The sequence below is a fragment of the Chiloscyllium punctatum genome, chromosome 15, assembly GCF_047496795.1.
Source record: "Chiloscyllium punctatum isolate Juve2018m chromosome 15, sChiPun1.3, whole genome shotgun sequence".
NCBI classification, from domain to species: Eukaryota; Metazoa; Chordata; class Chondrichthyes; order Orectolobiformes; family Hemiscylliidae; genus Chiloscyllium; species Chiloscyllium punctatum.
This window is the reverse complement of record NC_092753.1, coordinates 35,559,040-35,576,505: the sequence shown is the minus strand read 5'-3', so window position 1 is coordinate 35,576,505 and position 17,466 is coordinate 35,559,040. Positions and strand designations below refer to the sequence as shown.

At 39.0% G+C, this 17,466-nt stretch overlaps 1 protein-coding gene across 2 annotated transcripts in view; it reads left to right on the top strand.

The window, feature by feature from the left end:
* The window catches only part of scaf4a (SR-related CTD-associated factor 4a), an 87,838-nt gene that overhangs the window by 31,776 nt on the left and 38,596 nt on the right, over nt 1–17,466 (top strand). For both annotated transcript variants that reach the window (XM_072584984.1, XM_072584983.1), the window contains exons 2-5: nt 5,613–5,696; nt 14,413–14,457; nt 14,584–14,745; nt 16,441–16,573. In XM_072584984.1, coding sequence (XP_072441085.1) covers nt 5,613–5,696; nt 14,413–14,457; nt 14,584–14,745; nt 16,441–16,573 — 424 coding nt within the window. The remainder of the gene's footprint in view (nt 1–5,612; nt 5,697–14,412; nt 14,458–14,583; nt 14,746–16,440; nt 16,574–17,466) is intronic.

Below are 17,466 nucleotides of genomic sequence, written 5' to 3'. Positions count from 1 at the left end.
TTTGGTTTGTCACTTGTGATTGATGTGACTCCCCATCTCCATGAAAATATTTTTGTCATAATTATCTAATTCACATTTGGATGCCACAATTCTACCTCACTTTACCGTATTCTGAGATCTTGCATCATAGATCTTGACTGCTCACTGCATGAATGTTTTTGATCTTTTCTCTCTTGAATCTTTAAATTTGTACACTCTGGTTCTTGATTTTTTTCAACAGTTGTGTCAGCAGATTTTTCCAACAACAGTTTTGTCCCCTTGAGATCTCGCACCCACACCCACCCCAAAACCCTTCAGGCCAACTTCACTAATCTGACCTTATCTAAAGTTTCTCATCCCTGAAATCATTTTCATGAATCATCATTACATCTGTCCAATACCCTAGAATTTTAATTGAGGCTGAGCCATTTTCTTCTGTACTCCAAGCTTCCATGTATAAAAGCCTAATATTCTGTTTGCATGTCCATACATTCAATGATGTGAAGTAGAAAGGTCTACTTGTTCTATCTGTAATATCATGGATCTAATTCACTTGGATTTCTTGAGCAACAGACATAAGTCCTGATAAGGTGGAATGAAATGGATTTGTAAAAATAAATAAAGTTACATAAATCTCTGAAGCTCACATGGAAAGATATACTACACAAATGGAAAATAACTGTGCATCTGAATTGACTTAAGTCGATATGCATGAGTAAGAAACTATGATTTTCAAATTTGCACCGGAGGTGTGGTGTTCTAAACTTCATGGTATCATTTTTAAGATGGTACTTGTTTCACTCCAGTGGATTTGTCCTGCAAGTCTGTACCCAAGGATACTGCTTAAACATCCAGAGCTGCATGGTATTTGACTAGACATCGTGATGGAGAAAAGTGGAACCAATGCATACCTGAAGATTTAAACTAATTAAATGAGTAAATAAGATGCAGCGTAAATCAAAGCCATCTTTGTATTTCATAATCTACTATAAAATGAAAAATAAGGTTGCTCATATATTTATTTTTAGATTTGATGCAGAGCTTGTCACAACTCTTGGATGTTTGTTGTCAAATATGCACACTTGTCAGGTTTAATTTTCACGTGACTGGTGTCCTGTAGTTTTAGTATTACATTAATGTCATATAATGTGAAGTTTTAATAAAGTCTTCTGATGTTCCACATTTTGAATATCTCTGCTTCATTTAATTTCCATAACTGAACATTTTTAGCAAAATGGGCAAAATAAAGATTTTTATTGCATAAATTAGCACTGTGAAACATTTATTTTCATGAATATATATTGATCAATGGCACAGACAGTGCTTTCTTAAAATTCCTGTACCTTTTCCTATGCCTTGATCCACATTTAACAATTGTCTTGAAGATTAGTTCTGAAATTGCATTTCAGTTTCTCTGCCTGAACGTACTGAACAGTGAAAATATTGTTGAGACTTAAACCTGCTACACCACCTCTTCAGAACAGATTCTTTTGTAAAACTTAATTAAATTTGTTTAAATTAGACAATGTATTCCCATTTAATAAAGTCTAGGTTTTTCTAACAGCACTTGCATGGTTGGAATTTAATCTCTAAGCATATCTAACTGTATATCAAGTGAATAACATTAAAGAAAAAATAGCTTTTCCCTTTGTCTCTGCTGTGGAAATTCAGAAACATTGCATATTATGCACGTTTATCACAGAACAATGTTATTTAAGCATGCACTTAAGTCCATTGATTATCTGATCAGTAATTAGTTACATTGGCAATATGCCCAAAGCAAATTTTTGAGTTATTTTTGTTTCCCATTTCACGTATCCAGTATCTGTTTGTTTTCAGGTGGATAGGATTATGCTAACTGACAATCCTTGCCATTATGTTGGTTATATTAGTAATATGTCCAAAGCAAAATTTTATTTTTAAAATGTTTAGAAAGGTATTTCTGATCCCCATTTATCTCATCCAGTATCAGTTTATTTACATGTAAATAAGAGTACGCCAAATGACACCTGTTGCAGACATGGATTTTTTTCAAGTCTTATGAAACAGGATTAAATGTGTGTTCACTTAGCACTTTTTAAATGATGAAAAATGGGTCATAGGAAACACCAGTTTCATTGCCATACATCTTTATGGTAAATTATTCTTGGTAATGCTGAAAGCAAAATCCTTTCCTGTTTTGGTTTTTAGCCTGTGTCATTTATTTGTCAGATATTATGTTCATCTTGGAGAATCCATTATAGTTTTCAGAAGATCTGAAGACTTTCCGTGTAATAACCCTAGCTTCTGCAGCTTCTTACAATTCAGTTGTCTAACCCCGACTATTATCTTAGGAACCAGTGGAAGTCTTTTTCATCATAATGTGACCTGAATTATAAATGTTTGCCATTTAAGCTAAATTCTCCTTTTCACATAGTTTTTCTTAACCCTTCTTTGTGGCCATACGAACACTTTCTCCATCATTCTACATGTTTAATGGTATTTGCAACCAGCTAGTCCACCTTCCTGATCTAATCTAATTCATCTGGATTTGATACCTTTGTTTCCGGGAACTCGCAGTCGCTCTTGATATCTTCTCCAAATTTGGAAAACTTTAGTTCCAATGCTCCAATTCAAATATATACTTTGTAAGTAGCAACAATGATTGACATTGTTAATGAAGTCTTGTGCCAATAGAGCCAATGTTTGCTTCTTTCTCTTGAGCTAATATTTGACTAATTTCTGAAACACTCCACCCACTTACACAGTGCCTTCAAGTTTCGTGGGCAATATGACAGGCATTATTAATGGCTGTGCCTACTATGATTACTAAAAGTTTTTATTCCAACTCACTTGTGTTTCTAATGAAACAGCTTCCCATTTGAATTTGTCATGGGATTGCGTCCTTGCCACTCCCCTCCCTACAAAAAAAAGCAGGATGAAGTTGAAGTATCATAAATATACAATAATTATAAATGTGGATAATTAGCAGTTTGTAATGAAGGCATAAAGATATGTCTGAATTACATCTACAATCCCTAGTCTGTAACCCTGTTCCATTTGAAGATGATATGGTATTGACTCCTTGTGCAATGTCTTGTAAAATGGGTGTCAAAATATAAGAAAACAATGGGAAAATAATTCTCCTGATTTTGAGAACCAGGCCTTATTGATTTAAAATCTTAGCCTTGTTAATCTGCTTCCTTGCAGATCATATCTGAGCAGTGACCTTAAAGGGGTGATTCAAGTGATGCACTTTGTCTTACTCCAGTAAATCTTGCGACTGTTTTCTAGGTCCTAGAGTTAGTTTGAGTAAGAAGAATATGACGACTGTCTTTCATTTTACCAACAATTTATATTAAAAATCAAGTATTCCAAGCATTGTAAATCTCTCATTTTAATAGTGCAGCAAATCAATTCCTTGTCAAAATACCAATATTTAGCATAAAAAGGAATGCAAAGTATTTTTATATGATAGAGTAGAATGTTGAACTCTGCAGATTCTCAAGTAATAGTACCAGCCAGTACAGTTGTGGGGAGGGGGGTTGGGGAGTATCAGATTTAACAGGTCATGGCTTGGGCTAATAAACGTTATCATTCACTGATTTCATCTGGGGCATCAATTAGAGTGCTACAATTCCTCTTTACTGTGAGACAAGCGTTGGCAAATTTCATCATAACTGCTTCACTTGATTGATGACAACAGGTTTGTTGTTGAAAATGTTGGAACAAGTTTGTGATTGGCTATTTTGCCTGCTCTGATCTGAGGAAAGTAATAAAAATCTGCACATGCTTTTCAATTAACTACGCCTTGCATAACAGCATTGGAATATAAAACTGTTTTAGATGTGGTGTACGTGTATACATGTAGATGTTTGTGTTGTATTTTGTTTCAGATTTGCTGCTATTCAGTACTCTAGATTTAGATAGTTGTTGATGATTGAATCATTTGTGTGTTAGGCTTACGTTAGATTAATAATTTGAGAATAGAGTAGTTTTTTCTGGAAGCAAACATAACATTTTATTTATGGAATTTAAATAAAAGTTCCAAGTTTCACCCAATTAATTTTTCTTTTCATTTTTCGAGATGAACTTACCTGCAGTTAAGTTGTGCTGATTTTGTAGCCAAAATTGAAAGAGTTTGCTAATAAAACAGTTGATTAGTTAGATTTTTCTTGCAATAGTTGTGAACAGAGAATTTGAATATTATTTCCTAAATGTTTGTTGGGGTACATAATTTATTAAACATAGAATTCAGTTACATAAATTAATTTTAAAAGTGACGAAGTGTCAACCTCATGGAGATATCTTCATTAGAAAAATGGTTGTACTGTCAACAAGCTATGTGAACCCTATTCATTGGCCTGCTTTTGCAAATGTTTTAAATTCCATTCAATTAAGTATCGGAGCTGTGACTGATTATCAACTTCACAAACTGCTTGTGAACTCCTAGCCTGTTGTTACTAGCCGGCAGATTCATAATCATTAAGATTTTGGGACGGCACGGTGGCTCAGTGGTTAGCATTGCTGTCTCACAGCACCAGAGATCCAGGTTCGATTCCAGCCTCAGGTGACTGTCTGTGTTGAAGTTTGCGCATTCTCCCTGTGTCTGTGTGGGTTTTCTCCCACAGTCAAAAAGATGTGCAGGTCTGGTGAATTGGCCATGCTAAATTTCCCATAGTATTAGGTGCATTAGTCAGAGGGAAATGGGTCTGGGTGGGTTAGTCTTCGGAGGTTTGGTGTGGAGTTGTTGGGCCAAAGGGCCTGTTCTACACTCTAATGAATCTAATCTAATCTAAACTAACACCTAGTGAAAAAAAGTAATATTCTTGCAAACATGGCAATAGACTTTCATGGTCAATCGGTGGGTGTTAAGTAGGAAGTTAATACCAACCTTTCTTAACTGCTGCTTGATTTAAAGACTTACCAGAGGTAATGCTACTGTTCTGCAACTAAAGTAATGGATCGAATCATAGATTTTAGACAAGGCTCTTTGGACAAAACTGTGTGAACACTACACTCATCTGATTTTCCAGCAATTGGCCCACAGCTTTGAATATTATGACCTTTCAAGTGCTCAACCAAGCACTTTTTAAAAGTGATGAGGTTACTCGTCTCTACTAACCTAGCAGGAACTGCATTCCAGATCTCCAACGCTCTCGATTGAAATGTTTTTACTCCACTCCCTTTCAATCTCCTGTCTTTCATCTTAAAATGTGCTTCCTTGTTATTGACTCTTCAACTGTTTTCTGTCCATCCTGCCCATACCCCTCAAAATCTTACATAGCTCCATCAGGTCCACTCTCAATCTTCTCTGCTCCAAAGAAGAAAAGCCAAGAACTTACTCAACCTCTCTTTATAGCTAAAGCACTGCATCCCAGGTAACATCCTGGTGAATCTAAAGTTAAGTTTATAGAAAATGCTGTATCTTGTATACCTGAGATGATTTAAGCAATATGGGAAAGCTGACGTAGAAATTTTGTGAAGTTTGAACTATATTTGTTGGTTTTTGTTAGCTTATGAATTCTAGCCAGTGGAAACAGTGGTCATACAGTATGACACTAATGTCAAAGTCCCATATCCTAGGGTAACTTAAAAGAAACTTGAGCTTAAAACAACAAATACTAATTGTGCTTTTTTTTTGTGCATTTCAGCTCTTTTCACTGATGGAACTAAAGCCACCAATTTCTAGGGCAAAGATGATTCTTATTACTAAAGCTGCCATCAAAGCTATAAAGGTAAGAAAGTCACATATTTGCTGTACTTCATTGTTTGAGCTATTGTTGTTTCTTACTCCTTCCTTCCTTCTGTGTATTCCTTTCTGATTATGGTATGGAATAGGAGAAATTAATTGTGTATATGCATGAATTCCTGCTCTCCTCCCCCGTAACTTCAACAACTAAGCATTCACCAAGATGAATAGCAACTTTTCTGAGTGGTAGAAATGTTTTCTTTTATGTTGAGAATCTGCCAAAGATTAATAGAAAAACTAAAATTTGCAATTAGGAAAAGCCCAAACGCCAGTTAACTGGGTCGTCTTGCAATAAGGTTAGGGTTGAATCTTTCATTACTTTTTTTAAAATTTGCATTAACAATTTGCTTGTAACTGGCCTAATTACCAAATAGTATTAAAATTAAGACATGAGTAGGGGACTGCTGGATCTGAAGGGAGAGCCAAGGATTTGTAAAGTAGGTTTGACACGGGTAAATGAATCAGGAAAAGGTGGTATTTTGTATTTTTGTGAGAAAATTCCAATGTTTAAACCCATCCCTAATTACCTCTGAGAATGTAGAGAGAGTGAATTGTCGTCTTGAATGCTTCAATCCTTGTGAGATGGGCACATGGATCAATATATTTTTCAAGGTCGGGGGAAACCTATTGACCAGAAATTTAACTGGAGCAGCCATGAAAGTGCTCTGCATTCAAGAACAGGTTTGGAACTTGACAGCAAATAATTCACATCCTTACTGCCCAAAACCTGCCCACCTTCGACAAAGAACAAGTCAAAAGATTGTTGGAATACTGTCCACTTGTCTGGATGAGTACAATCCCAGCAAAACTCAAGAAGCTTAACACCATCCAGGATAAAACATTGTTTGATTGGACTCAATCCATAACTGTCAAAATTTAATTCCACCACCAATGTGCCTGCAGTAGTGTTCATGTACATGATTCAATGACTCATTAAGCCTCCAAATCAGAATTTGCTTGCAGGTGATTGACCATTGTTGAAGCATGGCTTGCGTTCATGATCTACTCAGTTGTTTACCAATACGTGTCCTGATTATTACAGGATGTCTGGTCTGCAGACTCACTTCCAGAGCTGTCTGCCTGTTTGATTATATGAGGACCTTTCAAATGTTAGGAGGAAACTGAAAATTCGGGAGGGAGAATATGACATTTGGTCAGAATTCATCTCTGAACCACACAGTGCCAATTCCTCATGACAAAGAAATATAATCAAATTGGAATGTTATGGGATTAGAAGTTCACATTTGTGAAATCAGGCCTTGAGGTCACAAATAGTCGGGTTTAGCCTCAGACGGTAACCGGGAAATTAAGTTTATGAAGAAGCAAGTTGGTGAAAGCTTCTGTCTTCCAAATGCTAAATTATAAATAGGTGTGCTTTATTCAGAACTGGATGTCACATAAATAGCCTGTGAGACAGGCAAATTAGGGGCCAAGGGAATATACAGATTTCTTGTGCTACCTGGATTTCGGTACGAAGATTCTTTTTCTCAGCTAATGTGATTCTTTTGCATATTTGATTTTTATAGTGAGTTCAGCTATAGTTATATCAAGGGAGTAGGAAAGGCTGAATGGCCTGTATCTTAATTCTAGGACTATTCAAATTTAGGCAGGTAAATTAAAGATATGGATTGAAATGTCAAAGTGTTATGTTATTGCTGTCACAGGTGTGCTTGAGGAAGGGCCAAGATTTGCAATTTAACATTTGGGGTGTAGAATTTTCAGGCAGGACAGGGGGGAGTGCAAAAGTGGAGGTAGCATTGAAAGCAGTGATTAGTTCAGGAGTCAGTTTCTGCAGTATGGAGGGATGATATCTTGGAAACGTCATCAAATGATTTGTGGCAAAGTTACACTGTTAGGAATATAATATAGGGCCCCAAATGGCCAGTGGGCAATTAAGGAGCAATATGTAGTCAATTCACTAAGGTATGTAAAAATAGTACAGCAAGAGATTTTAAGTTACCCAAACGTTGATTGGGCCAATCTTACAATAAAGGGTTTTGATGGGCAAATTTCTTCACATGTACATGAGAGCTTTTTATGTTGATGTGTCAATGACCCTACAAGTGATGGTGCAGTGTTGGATCTCATTCTGGGAATGAAACCGGACAGGCGTTTGAGATGATAGCAGGGAGGCATTTTAGAGATAGTGACCACATCACTGTATGTTTTCAGCTCATTATGGAAAAGGAGAAAGATGACTTGCAAAAAGGGTTTTGGATTGAGATTATGTATATTTTATTCAAATCAGGCAAGATCTGCCCAATTAGATTTGGAACTGCTACTTGAGGGTAAATGTATGGTAGAACAATGGGAGGTGTTCAGTATGGTAACGTGGTATGGGGGCATATAGATTAGATTCCCCACAGTGTGGAAACAGGTCCCCCGGCCCAACAAGTCCATACCGACCCTCCAAAGAGTAACCCATCCAGATCCATTCTGCTACCCTATATTTACCCCTAACTAATGTGCCTAATACTATAGGCAATTTAGCAAGGCTAATTCACCTGACCTGCACGTCTTTGGATTGTGGGAGGAAACCGGGGTACCTGGAGGAAACCGGGGTACCTGGAGGAAACCCATGCAGACGTGGGGAGAATGTGCAAACTCCACACAGACAGTCGCCCAAGGCTGAAATCGAACCCGGTCCCTGGTGCTGTGAGGTAGCAGTGCTAACCACTGAGCCACCGTGCTGCCCCCAACATGTTTCCTTTAGGGTAAACTGTTGAAGCAACAAATCCAGAGAACCATGGATGTCTCGGAATGTTCAGGACTGAATACGAAGGAAAAGAAACTATAACATTTAAAAAGGGAGCAAGACGATGGAGGCCCTAGAGAAATATAGGAAGTGCAGGAGGGTATCTGAAGAAAGCAATTAAGGAAGCAAAGAAAGGTATGAGAAAATGCTGATGAGCATGATCAGACAGAATCCCGTGATATTCTACAAATATATCAAGGGGAAGAGAATAATTATGGAAAGAGTAGGGCCTTTTCAGGACCAAGGGGACAATGTGCATTAATCTGAAGAACGTTGGTTGAGTATTAAATGAATACTTCACATCTGTCTTCTGCAAGATCAGAGTTTGAAAAGTTGGACTGTGACCTTGTGCTGATTGTTCTAAGAAGCAAGGAGGTATTGGAGATATTAGTGGATTTAAGTAGACAAAACCCCAGGTTGGATGAGTTGGTGATGAGGAAGGAAATTACAGGGTCCTGACCTAAATTTTAAAATTATCTTTGGTCATGGGAGGAGCCAGATGATTGGAGGACAGCTAATGTGTTCCATTTTACAAAAAGGTTGTTAGGTTTGGTAGGAAACTATCAACCAGTGAGTATAGCAGCAGTGGTTTTTATATATTTTTAAATTCATTCCTGGGATGAATATGGCTGGCCAGCATTTATTGCCTGTCCCTGGTTGCCCTTGAGAAGGTCATGTGAGCTACCTTGAACTGCTGTAGTCCATTTGCTTTGGATTGACCCACAATATAGGAGGGAATTTCCAGGATTTTGATCCAGCAGCAGTGAAATAAGTGATATGTTGTTAAGTCAAGATGGTGAGTGGCTTGGACGGAAGCTTTCGGTGATAGTTGTCCCATGTATCTGCTGCCCTTGTCCTCCTAGATGGTAATGATTGTGGGTTTGTAAGATGGTGTCGAAGGATCTTCAATGAATTTCTGCAGTGGATTTTGTAGATAGCGCACACTGCTGCTGCTACTGAGCGCCAATAGTGGAGGAAGTGGATGCTTGTGGATGAGGTCTCAATCAAGCGGCTGCTTTTTCTTGGTGGTGTCAAGCTTCTTGAATGGTGTTATAAGCTGCACCCATCCAGGCATTTGAAGAGTGTTCTGTCACACTCCTGACTTGTGCTTTGTAGATGATGAATAGATTTTGGGGAGTGAGTTACTCTCCACTGTATCCCTTGCTTCTGACCTCATCTTGTAGCCACTGTGTTTATGTGGCAGGTTCAGTTGAGTTTCTGGTCATTGGAAGCCCCCAGGATGTTTCTAGTGGGGTATTCAGTCGTGATAACACCGTTGAATGTCAAGGGCATTGATTAGTTTATTTCTTATTTGTGATAGTCATGGCCTGGCATTTGTATGGTGTGAATGTTAATTGTCACTTGTCAGCCCAAGCCTGGGTATTGTCCAGATCTTGTTGCATTTGAAAACAAATCACTTCAATGCTGCTGAACATTGTGCAATCATCAGCGAACATCCCCACCTTATGATGGAGGGAAGGTTGTTGATGAAGCAGCTGAAGATGGTTGGGCCTCGGACACGACCCTGAGGAACTCCTGCTGAGATGTCCTGGAGCTGACGTGACTGACCTCCAACAACCACGATGTCTTCCATATGTGCCAGGTATGACTCCAACCACTAGAGAATTTGCCCCGATGTCCTAGCTAGTAAATCTAGCTTTGCTCAGTGATGGTTCACTGTTGATTGCAGCCTTGATGTCAAGGACTGTAACTTTCACCTCACCTCTGGAATTCAGCTGTTCTGTCCATGTTTGAACCAAGGCTGTAATGAGATCAGGACACTTGGTGGAAACCAAATTGGGTGTCACTGAGCAGGCTATTGCTCAGCTGGTGCTGCTTGAAAGCTCTTGGCGATACTTTCCTTCACATTACTGATGATCAAGCTTAGACAGATGGGACATAATTGGCAAAAGCCCTTCATCGATTTTCCTGCACTTGGGATGCCGTCTGCTGTGCTTTTCCAGCACCACTCCAGTCTTGACTCTAATCTCCAGCATCTGCAGTGCTCACTTTCACCCTATTTTCCAAAGTGTCAGGTAGATGCCAGTGTTATGGCTGTACTGGAAGAATTCGGCCAAAGGAGCAGCAAGTTCTGGAGTGCACATCTTCATTACTATTGCCAGAATGTTGTCAGGGCCCATAGCCTTTGCATGAAATGAATCAAATTGGCTGAAGACTGGTATCTGGGGACCACTGTAGGAGACCAAGATGGATCATCACTTCTGGCTGAAGATGGCTGCAAATACTTCAGTCTTAGCTTTTGCACTATTGTCTTGGGCTCTTCATAAAAATTCCCATTCTCAATGATGGGAGTCTCCTCCAGTGAGTTGTTTAATTGTCCACCACCATTCCAGACTGGATATGGCAGGACTAGAACTTAGATTTGATATGTTTAGTTGTGGGTTCACTTAACTCTACCATTTTCTACTTATGCTATTTGGCAACAAGTAGTTCTGTTTGTTAATTTCGCCAGGTTGACACGTCTTTAGTTTTAGATATACCAGCTGCTGATCCTGATATGCTCATCTGCATTCCACATTGAAGTAGAGTTGATCCCCTGGCTCGATGGTAATAATTGAGTGGGGGTTATGAGGTTAGATGTTGCTGGTTGGCAAACTAATGGAGAAAATAGTGAAGGAGAAGATTGACCTCCATTTAGAGAAGCATAGCTTTGTCAGAGAGAAGTCAGGCCCAACAAATCTAGTGAAGCTTTTTGAGAAGTTGGCCAAGTGTTGAGGTGAGGACAGGATATTTGATAAAGCTTCTATGGAATTCAGCAAGACTTTTGACAAGGTTCCACATGGTAAACTGATAAAGAAGGTAAAAGCTCATGGGATCTAGGGTAATCAAGTAGGTTGGATCCAAAGTTAGCCTATTTGCAGGAGAAAGATGTTTGTGGTACAAAACTCTGACTTGTATCCTGGAGTATACTACAGAGATCAGTGCATGGTCCCTTATTGTTTGTGATACTCAAAAGCTATAGGTGAGAACACAGGGTGTGATGAGTAAGTTTGTGAATGATAGAAAGATTGGTTCGGTGATTGACAGTATGAATGTTGTAGGTTATAGGAGAACATAAGTGAATTAGTCAGATAGGCAGAATATTGGTCGATAGAATTTAACCCAAAAAATTTGAGATGATATACCTTGGCAAAAGAAACCAGATCAGAGAGTAGTCAATGAACAGCAAGACAATAGGAAACTTAGGGGAACAGAGGGATCTTGGTTGCTTGTCCACAGGTCTCTCTGAAGGCAGCAAGACCTGTTACTTGATTCGGCAAGGCATATAGGATGTTTGCCTTTATCAGTTACGGCATAGATTTTAATGGCAGGGAGATCATGTTGGAACTGTTCAGTAGTTTGGTTAGGCTGTAGCTGGAGCATTGTGTTCACTTCACTAAAGGAAGGATTTATTGCACTAGAGAGGGTACAAAGGAGGTTCACCAGGATGATTGAGCATTGCATCTGTGAAGAAAGGCTGGATAAGCTTGAGTCCAATGTAGACAAGCAGGAGACTGCAAGAACACAGCAAGCCAGGGAGCATCAGGAGGTGGGGAAGTCAGTGTTTTGGGTGTAACCCTTCTTCAGGACTGGGGGTAGGTGTAAGGGGAGCTGCAGATAAGGAGGGTTGTGGGGGCAGGACGGTGAGGTAGGGATGGGTGAACACAAGTAGAGAGTACGACCTGGGTGGGAATGAATTCGATTGGTGTCTGGAAGGAAGGGTCGATGAGCCGGCTGGGAAGATATTTGAAATTGGAGACATTTGAGTTCTAGCCACCAACTGGATTCATTCCTCCCATTGACCAACCATCAGGTACCCTCTACCTGTGTTCACCTATCCCCACTTCACCAACCTGTCTCCTCCACTCCCCCTTACACGCACGCGCGCACACACACACACACACACACACACACACACACACACACACACACACACACCCCTGTCCCAGTCCTGAAGAAGGCTTACACTCTGAAACATTGACTTCTCCACCTCCTGATACTGCCTGACTTGCTGTGTTCTTTCAGCCTCTTGCTCGTCTACCCTCAAGTTTTATTTAGAACAGAGAAGTTTGAAGGGGATCTAGTAGAGTTGCAGAAGATTCAAAGGGGCATGGACAGTATGAATAGAAAGTCAAAGGGGCATAATATTCAAATGAAAGCCAGGAGATTTAGAGGGGATTTGAGAAAAACATTTTCACTCAGATGGTATTGAGGATCTGGAATGCACTGCCTGGAGGTTAGTTTACACAGCAAACTTCAGTCATTAAATCAGCACTTGAAATATCAAAAATGGAACTAGTTTAGGTAATGTATTTTTGGCAGGACAGATTCTGGGCTGAATGTTTTCCTCTGTACTGTATGATAAGCTGTTAATATGTTCAGCTATGTTCAATATGCGTACATTAACTGATGCAAGTATGCCTGCCTCCGGTGAGGGTCTGCTTAGAAGTTACTCATATTTGACAAAACACTGTAGTAGTTATGTAATTAGGTTGACTTTCGTGTGAGTAAAGAGGTTATTGAGGTGGATAAGTTGGTCAACTGTGTGACAGGCTGCCAACTGGTCCAGGACAAAGTTTCTCGCACATGATGTCACTTCAAGTGTAGTTCCAGCACCTGTGGCAAGAGCAGAAACCTGATTAGAGGCAACTAAACGTGGTATTCTGGGAAAGATGAAACTGGATTTGAAAGGCAGCAATGCGTACAAAACGTTTGGAGGGGAAAATGAAATTGAAGATGGGATGTAGACTGCGAAGTTAGGGGGTGTCAAGGGTTGATACCTTCAGGAATGGAATAATGATAGCACATTTGAAGGTTGGAATGATAACACTAGGAAAGCAAAAATCATTTGCAATATTGGCTGACTCTAAGATCAAGAGAAGAGGTTGGGTGATCGGCAGTGTGATGGGAATAGAATGAAGAGAACAGGAAATGCATCCCATGAACAATATGCGATCAGAGAGCACGAGGGAGATGGAAGCGAAAGATGCAAAGTCAAGACCAGGGCAAGGAGGAACATTAAAGGACATTTGACCATATCGCCAGTGGAAGGTAGGTGCTGTGGTCAATACAGCTGATTGAATTGTCTAAATATTAATCATGTCTTTCATGAGCTCCTTGTCCTTGAGGGTAAAAGGGAATGATTTGCAATTGAGAAAAGTTGGAGATCATCCCTTCATTTTTGGATGATTTTGAATAGTGAGTAGTTTGATGAGGGAGAGGAGGATCTAGTATGGTTTTAAGTGGATCAGACAGGTCTGCTGGTGGATGGCTGAGCCAGTTATGTGCAATATTCTTTCCAATTAAGACTTGATTACTGAAAATGAGGGCCACATAATGGGGATTGGGACAGTGATACTAAAAGTGGATGTGGGCACAAAGCTGAGCAAATCAGGAGCTGCAGAAATGTTGTGTACAGAGGGCCAAAGACTAGATAATTAGGATTTTGAAAATGAATTTGTTCGTGAATTGGGTGATCGTTTTTTCCAGGAGGATGGAAGTGATAAATGATGCAAATAAGATTGCATTCTCTCTCTTTGCGATATATTTTGTTGTTATATTGCTGTTCAATTTAATGTTCAATGCTATCATGTCATTTTTCAAAAAAATTGAAAATGAAATTTGACTTTTCCAAACTGTGTAGGGTGTGCTAATTTTGTTCTGCTTAGATAATTTAGGCACACATTGTTTTCTGTCTTTAAAAAAGAATGTAGAGTAAAACATACAAAAGATAAGATTAAAAGCTTCACAAGAGATATTTCCCATCTATGGAAAATTCAAATCTACTTTTCCACATGAATTTAAAGGCTTTGTAAGACCATTGTATTGCACTTAGTTCCAAATGATACTGTGCATTTCAACATATTTATACTTACCAAAGGTTAATTGTGATTTGAGTCAAAAATTTCAATTGTAATAAATTACTGTGCAATATGTCATTTTTCAGCTTTACAAGCATGTTGTGCAGATTGTAGAGAAGTTTATCAAAAAGGTGAGCAACTTGTTAAAGTGTTTTTCTTGGAAGTTGAATAGTTAATTTGTAGTAACATTTACGAATTTTCTTTAAGCCTCTCTTAATAATTTACTAATTCTCCCTTTTTAAACAATAATTTTATAGTGCAAACCAGAATTTAAAGTTCCAGGATTGTATGTGGTCGACTCTATTGTGCGTCAATCCCGTCATCAATTTGGAGCAGAAAAAGATGTATTTGGGCCGCGGTTCAGCAAAAATATTACTGCGACATTCCAGTATTTGTATAAATGTCCATCTGATGAGAAGGTAAGGACATTGAATAGGCAGCAGATTGATGTACTGGAATGTATTACCTTTGGGAATGTTTTTGAGTTTTCTGAAAATGAAATTCTCCAAGTTATGATCCACTGCTAATGTTTCAGTAAAACATTAATGGTGGGTCGGTAAAATTTTAATGCCATGATTGTTGGAGCCATATTGTATTAATGCAGTCAGAGACCTTGTTTCTGAAGTTTGAATTGTATCGAAATAAACTAATTAAATTAGGAAAGGACAGACAATGTGCCATTACAGGGAAATAGTAAATGAATATTGTTGCACAGTTCAAACTGTGCATGTGTTTTTATTTTATATTGACATTTATTTTTGTTTGTTCTGGGGATGTGTCTGTCACTGACTCAGTCAGTAATTATTATCCATCCTTAATTACTCTAGAGAACGTGGTGAGCTGCCTCTTGAACTGTTACAGTTTATGGTGAATAGATGCACACTCAGTGCTTTAGTGAAGTGCGTATCGAGGGTTTTGACCCAGTAACAGTGAAAGAAAAGAGATAGGATTCCAAGTCCGGATGGTGTGCGACCTGGAGAGGAACTTGTAGAGGACAGTGTTGCCATGCATCCGCTGTCCCTGTCCTTTTGAGGTGATGAGGTTATGGTTTTGGATGCCAAGGAGGTACTGCAGTACATCTTGTAAATAGTGTACACTGTTGTCACAGTGAAGGGAATGGATGTTTTAGATATTAGGTGGGATACCATTCAAGCAGGCCTTTTCAACCTGGATGATGGCAAGCTTTTTGAGTATTGTCGGAGCAGTGTACTTCAAGGCAAGTGGAATGTATTTCATCACACATTGATTTGTACCTTGTAGATGGATAGACAGGCTTTGAGGAGATGAAATAAACTACTGAGCACTTAGCGGCCCCTGATCTGCTCTTGTAGTCATGATGTTTAGATGACTGGACCAGTTCAATTTCTGGTCAATGGTAACCCCCCCCACAGGATATTGCTACTGGGGAATTCGGTGATAGCATGCCTTCAAAGAGTGATGGTTATCCCTTGGCACTTAAGTGGTGCAAATGTTACTTGCCACTTATAAGTCCAAGCCTAAATGTTGTCCAGGTCTTTCTGTGATTGAACATAGACTGTTTCAGATCTTTAGCACTTGCAAATAGTGCTTGAAGTTCTGCAAATATGAGCCAGCATTCCTGCCTCTGATTTTTTTGTTGGAGGCAAGGTTACTGATGAAGCAACTGAAGATGGTTATGCCTTGGAGACTACCCTGAGGAACTCCTTTGCGACAGATATAACAATAACCAGCGGAGAGTATCCTCCATCCCTGATTCTCATTGATTTTAGTTTTGCTAGGATTCCTTGATGCCACAGTCTGTCAAATGCAGCCATGTTGTCAAGGGCTGTCATTTTTGCCTTCTGTTTGGAATATAGCTCTTTTGTCTGTGTTTGAACCAAGGCTGAACTGAGGTGAGCAGCACCTGCCGTTCACTATTCCATTGTATTATCCATGTTTTTGCCCAGAATCAAAATTACATGGTTAGCAGATGAGGAAGTTTTGAGTTGGTGTGATACCATCAATGGAGCAGTGAATGCCACCTAGTGAAAATGTATGAAGAGCAGAAAGCCACATTGTTAAATCGTGACTTAGAGCTGAATGACATGAATGAATGCATCTATCTAAAGAATCGTTATTTGTTTGTATTTAAACAGAGCAAGATAGTTCGTGTGCTGAACCTTTGGCAAAAGAACTGTGTTTTCAAGATTGAAGTTATACAGCCATTATTAGATATGGCAACTGCAACATCAGTTCCACCTGCACTGGAAAATACTGATAACAATACTAGTAAGTATAATTTTTGTGCTGAATTGTTAATTTTTAAAAAGAAAAGTAATGAGCGTTTATTGGAGCATGAACTGTTCATTTCGTAACAGGTTGGTTATTTGACTGCTCTGCAGATTGTTTGGTACTTGAATGAACCAACCTCATGTAGAGAGATTTTTTTTCAATTCTTAAGTTGGTCATTAGATATGAAATCCATTAGGACTGAAAGCTTGATTCAGCAGTTGGCAACACTTTTCAACTTGCCGTGAGGATAACAGCCACCCACATAGTTTGTTCCATGTACCAGTGCTACTTAATGCACTAAACCAAGTATACATTTTGTTAATGGAGAATGGTGGAGCTGCTTGAGCAACAACTTCCATTGTTATTGGTATTGCAATATAAGACTAACATTTTACATTTGGTATGCAACATCAAAAGTTCCAATTGGGAGCAGGACAAGAAAGCAAAACATTGAATGCTAGAATACTGGAACAAAAACTAAAAGTGCTGGGAATACAAGTAGAGGGAGACTTTTTTTTTCTCTACTCAATAGGTTTTTATTAGAACTACTGTCAAGGTACATAGTAAGCTACAACTCCGGAAAACAATCTTTATTGAGCCTGTTTTAGGGCTGATAGCTTTGGCCCTTTGCTCAAGTGATATTTATTCAATTTCTGATCCTTGCACTCGAGTTTCAGAAAGCTCTTGGAGTTTGGAATGTTTCTTGCGTAATACCTGTTTGGTCCATGAGCAGGTTTTCACATTAGCACAAATTCTTCAGTCACCGAATAAAAAATGATCAGGCATTACTTCCCTTTACCTATGTGATGGTCAAAATATGCTCCTTGATATCTGTTGACTGAGGCATTGATTGAGGATTAAATCTGGGAACTCCATGGTCTGTGTAGCTA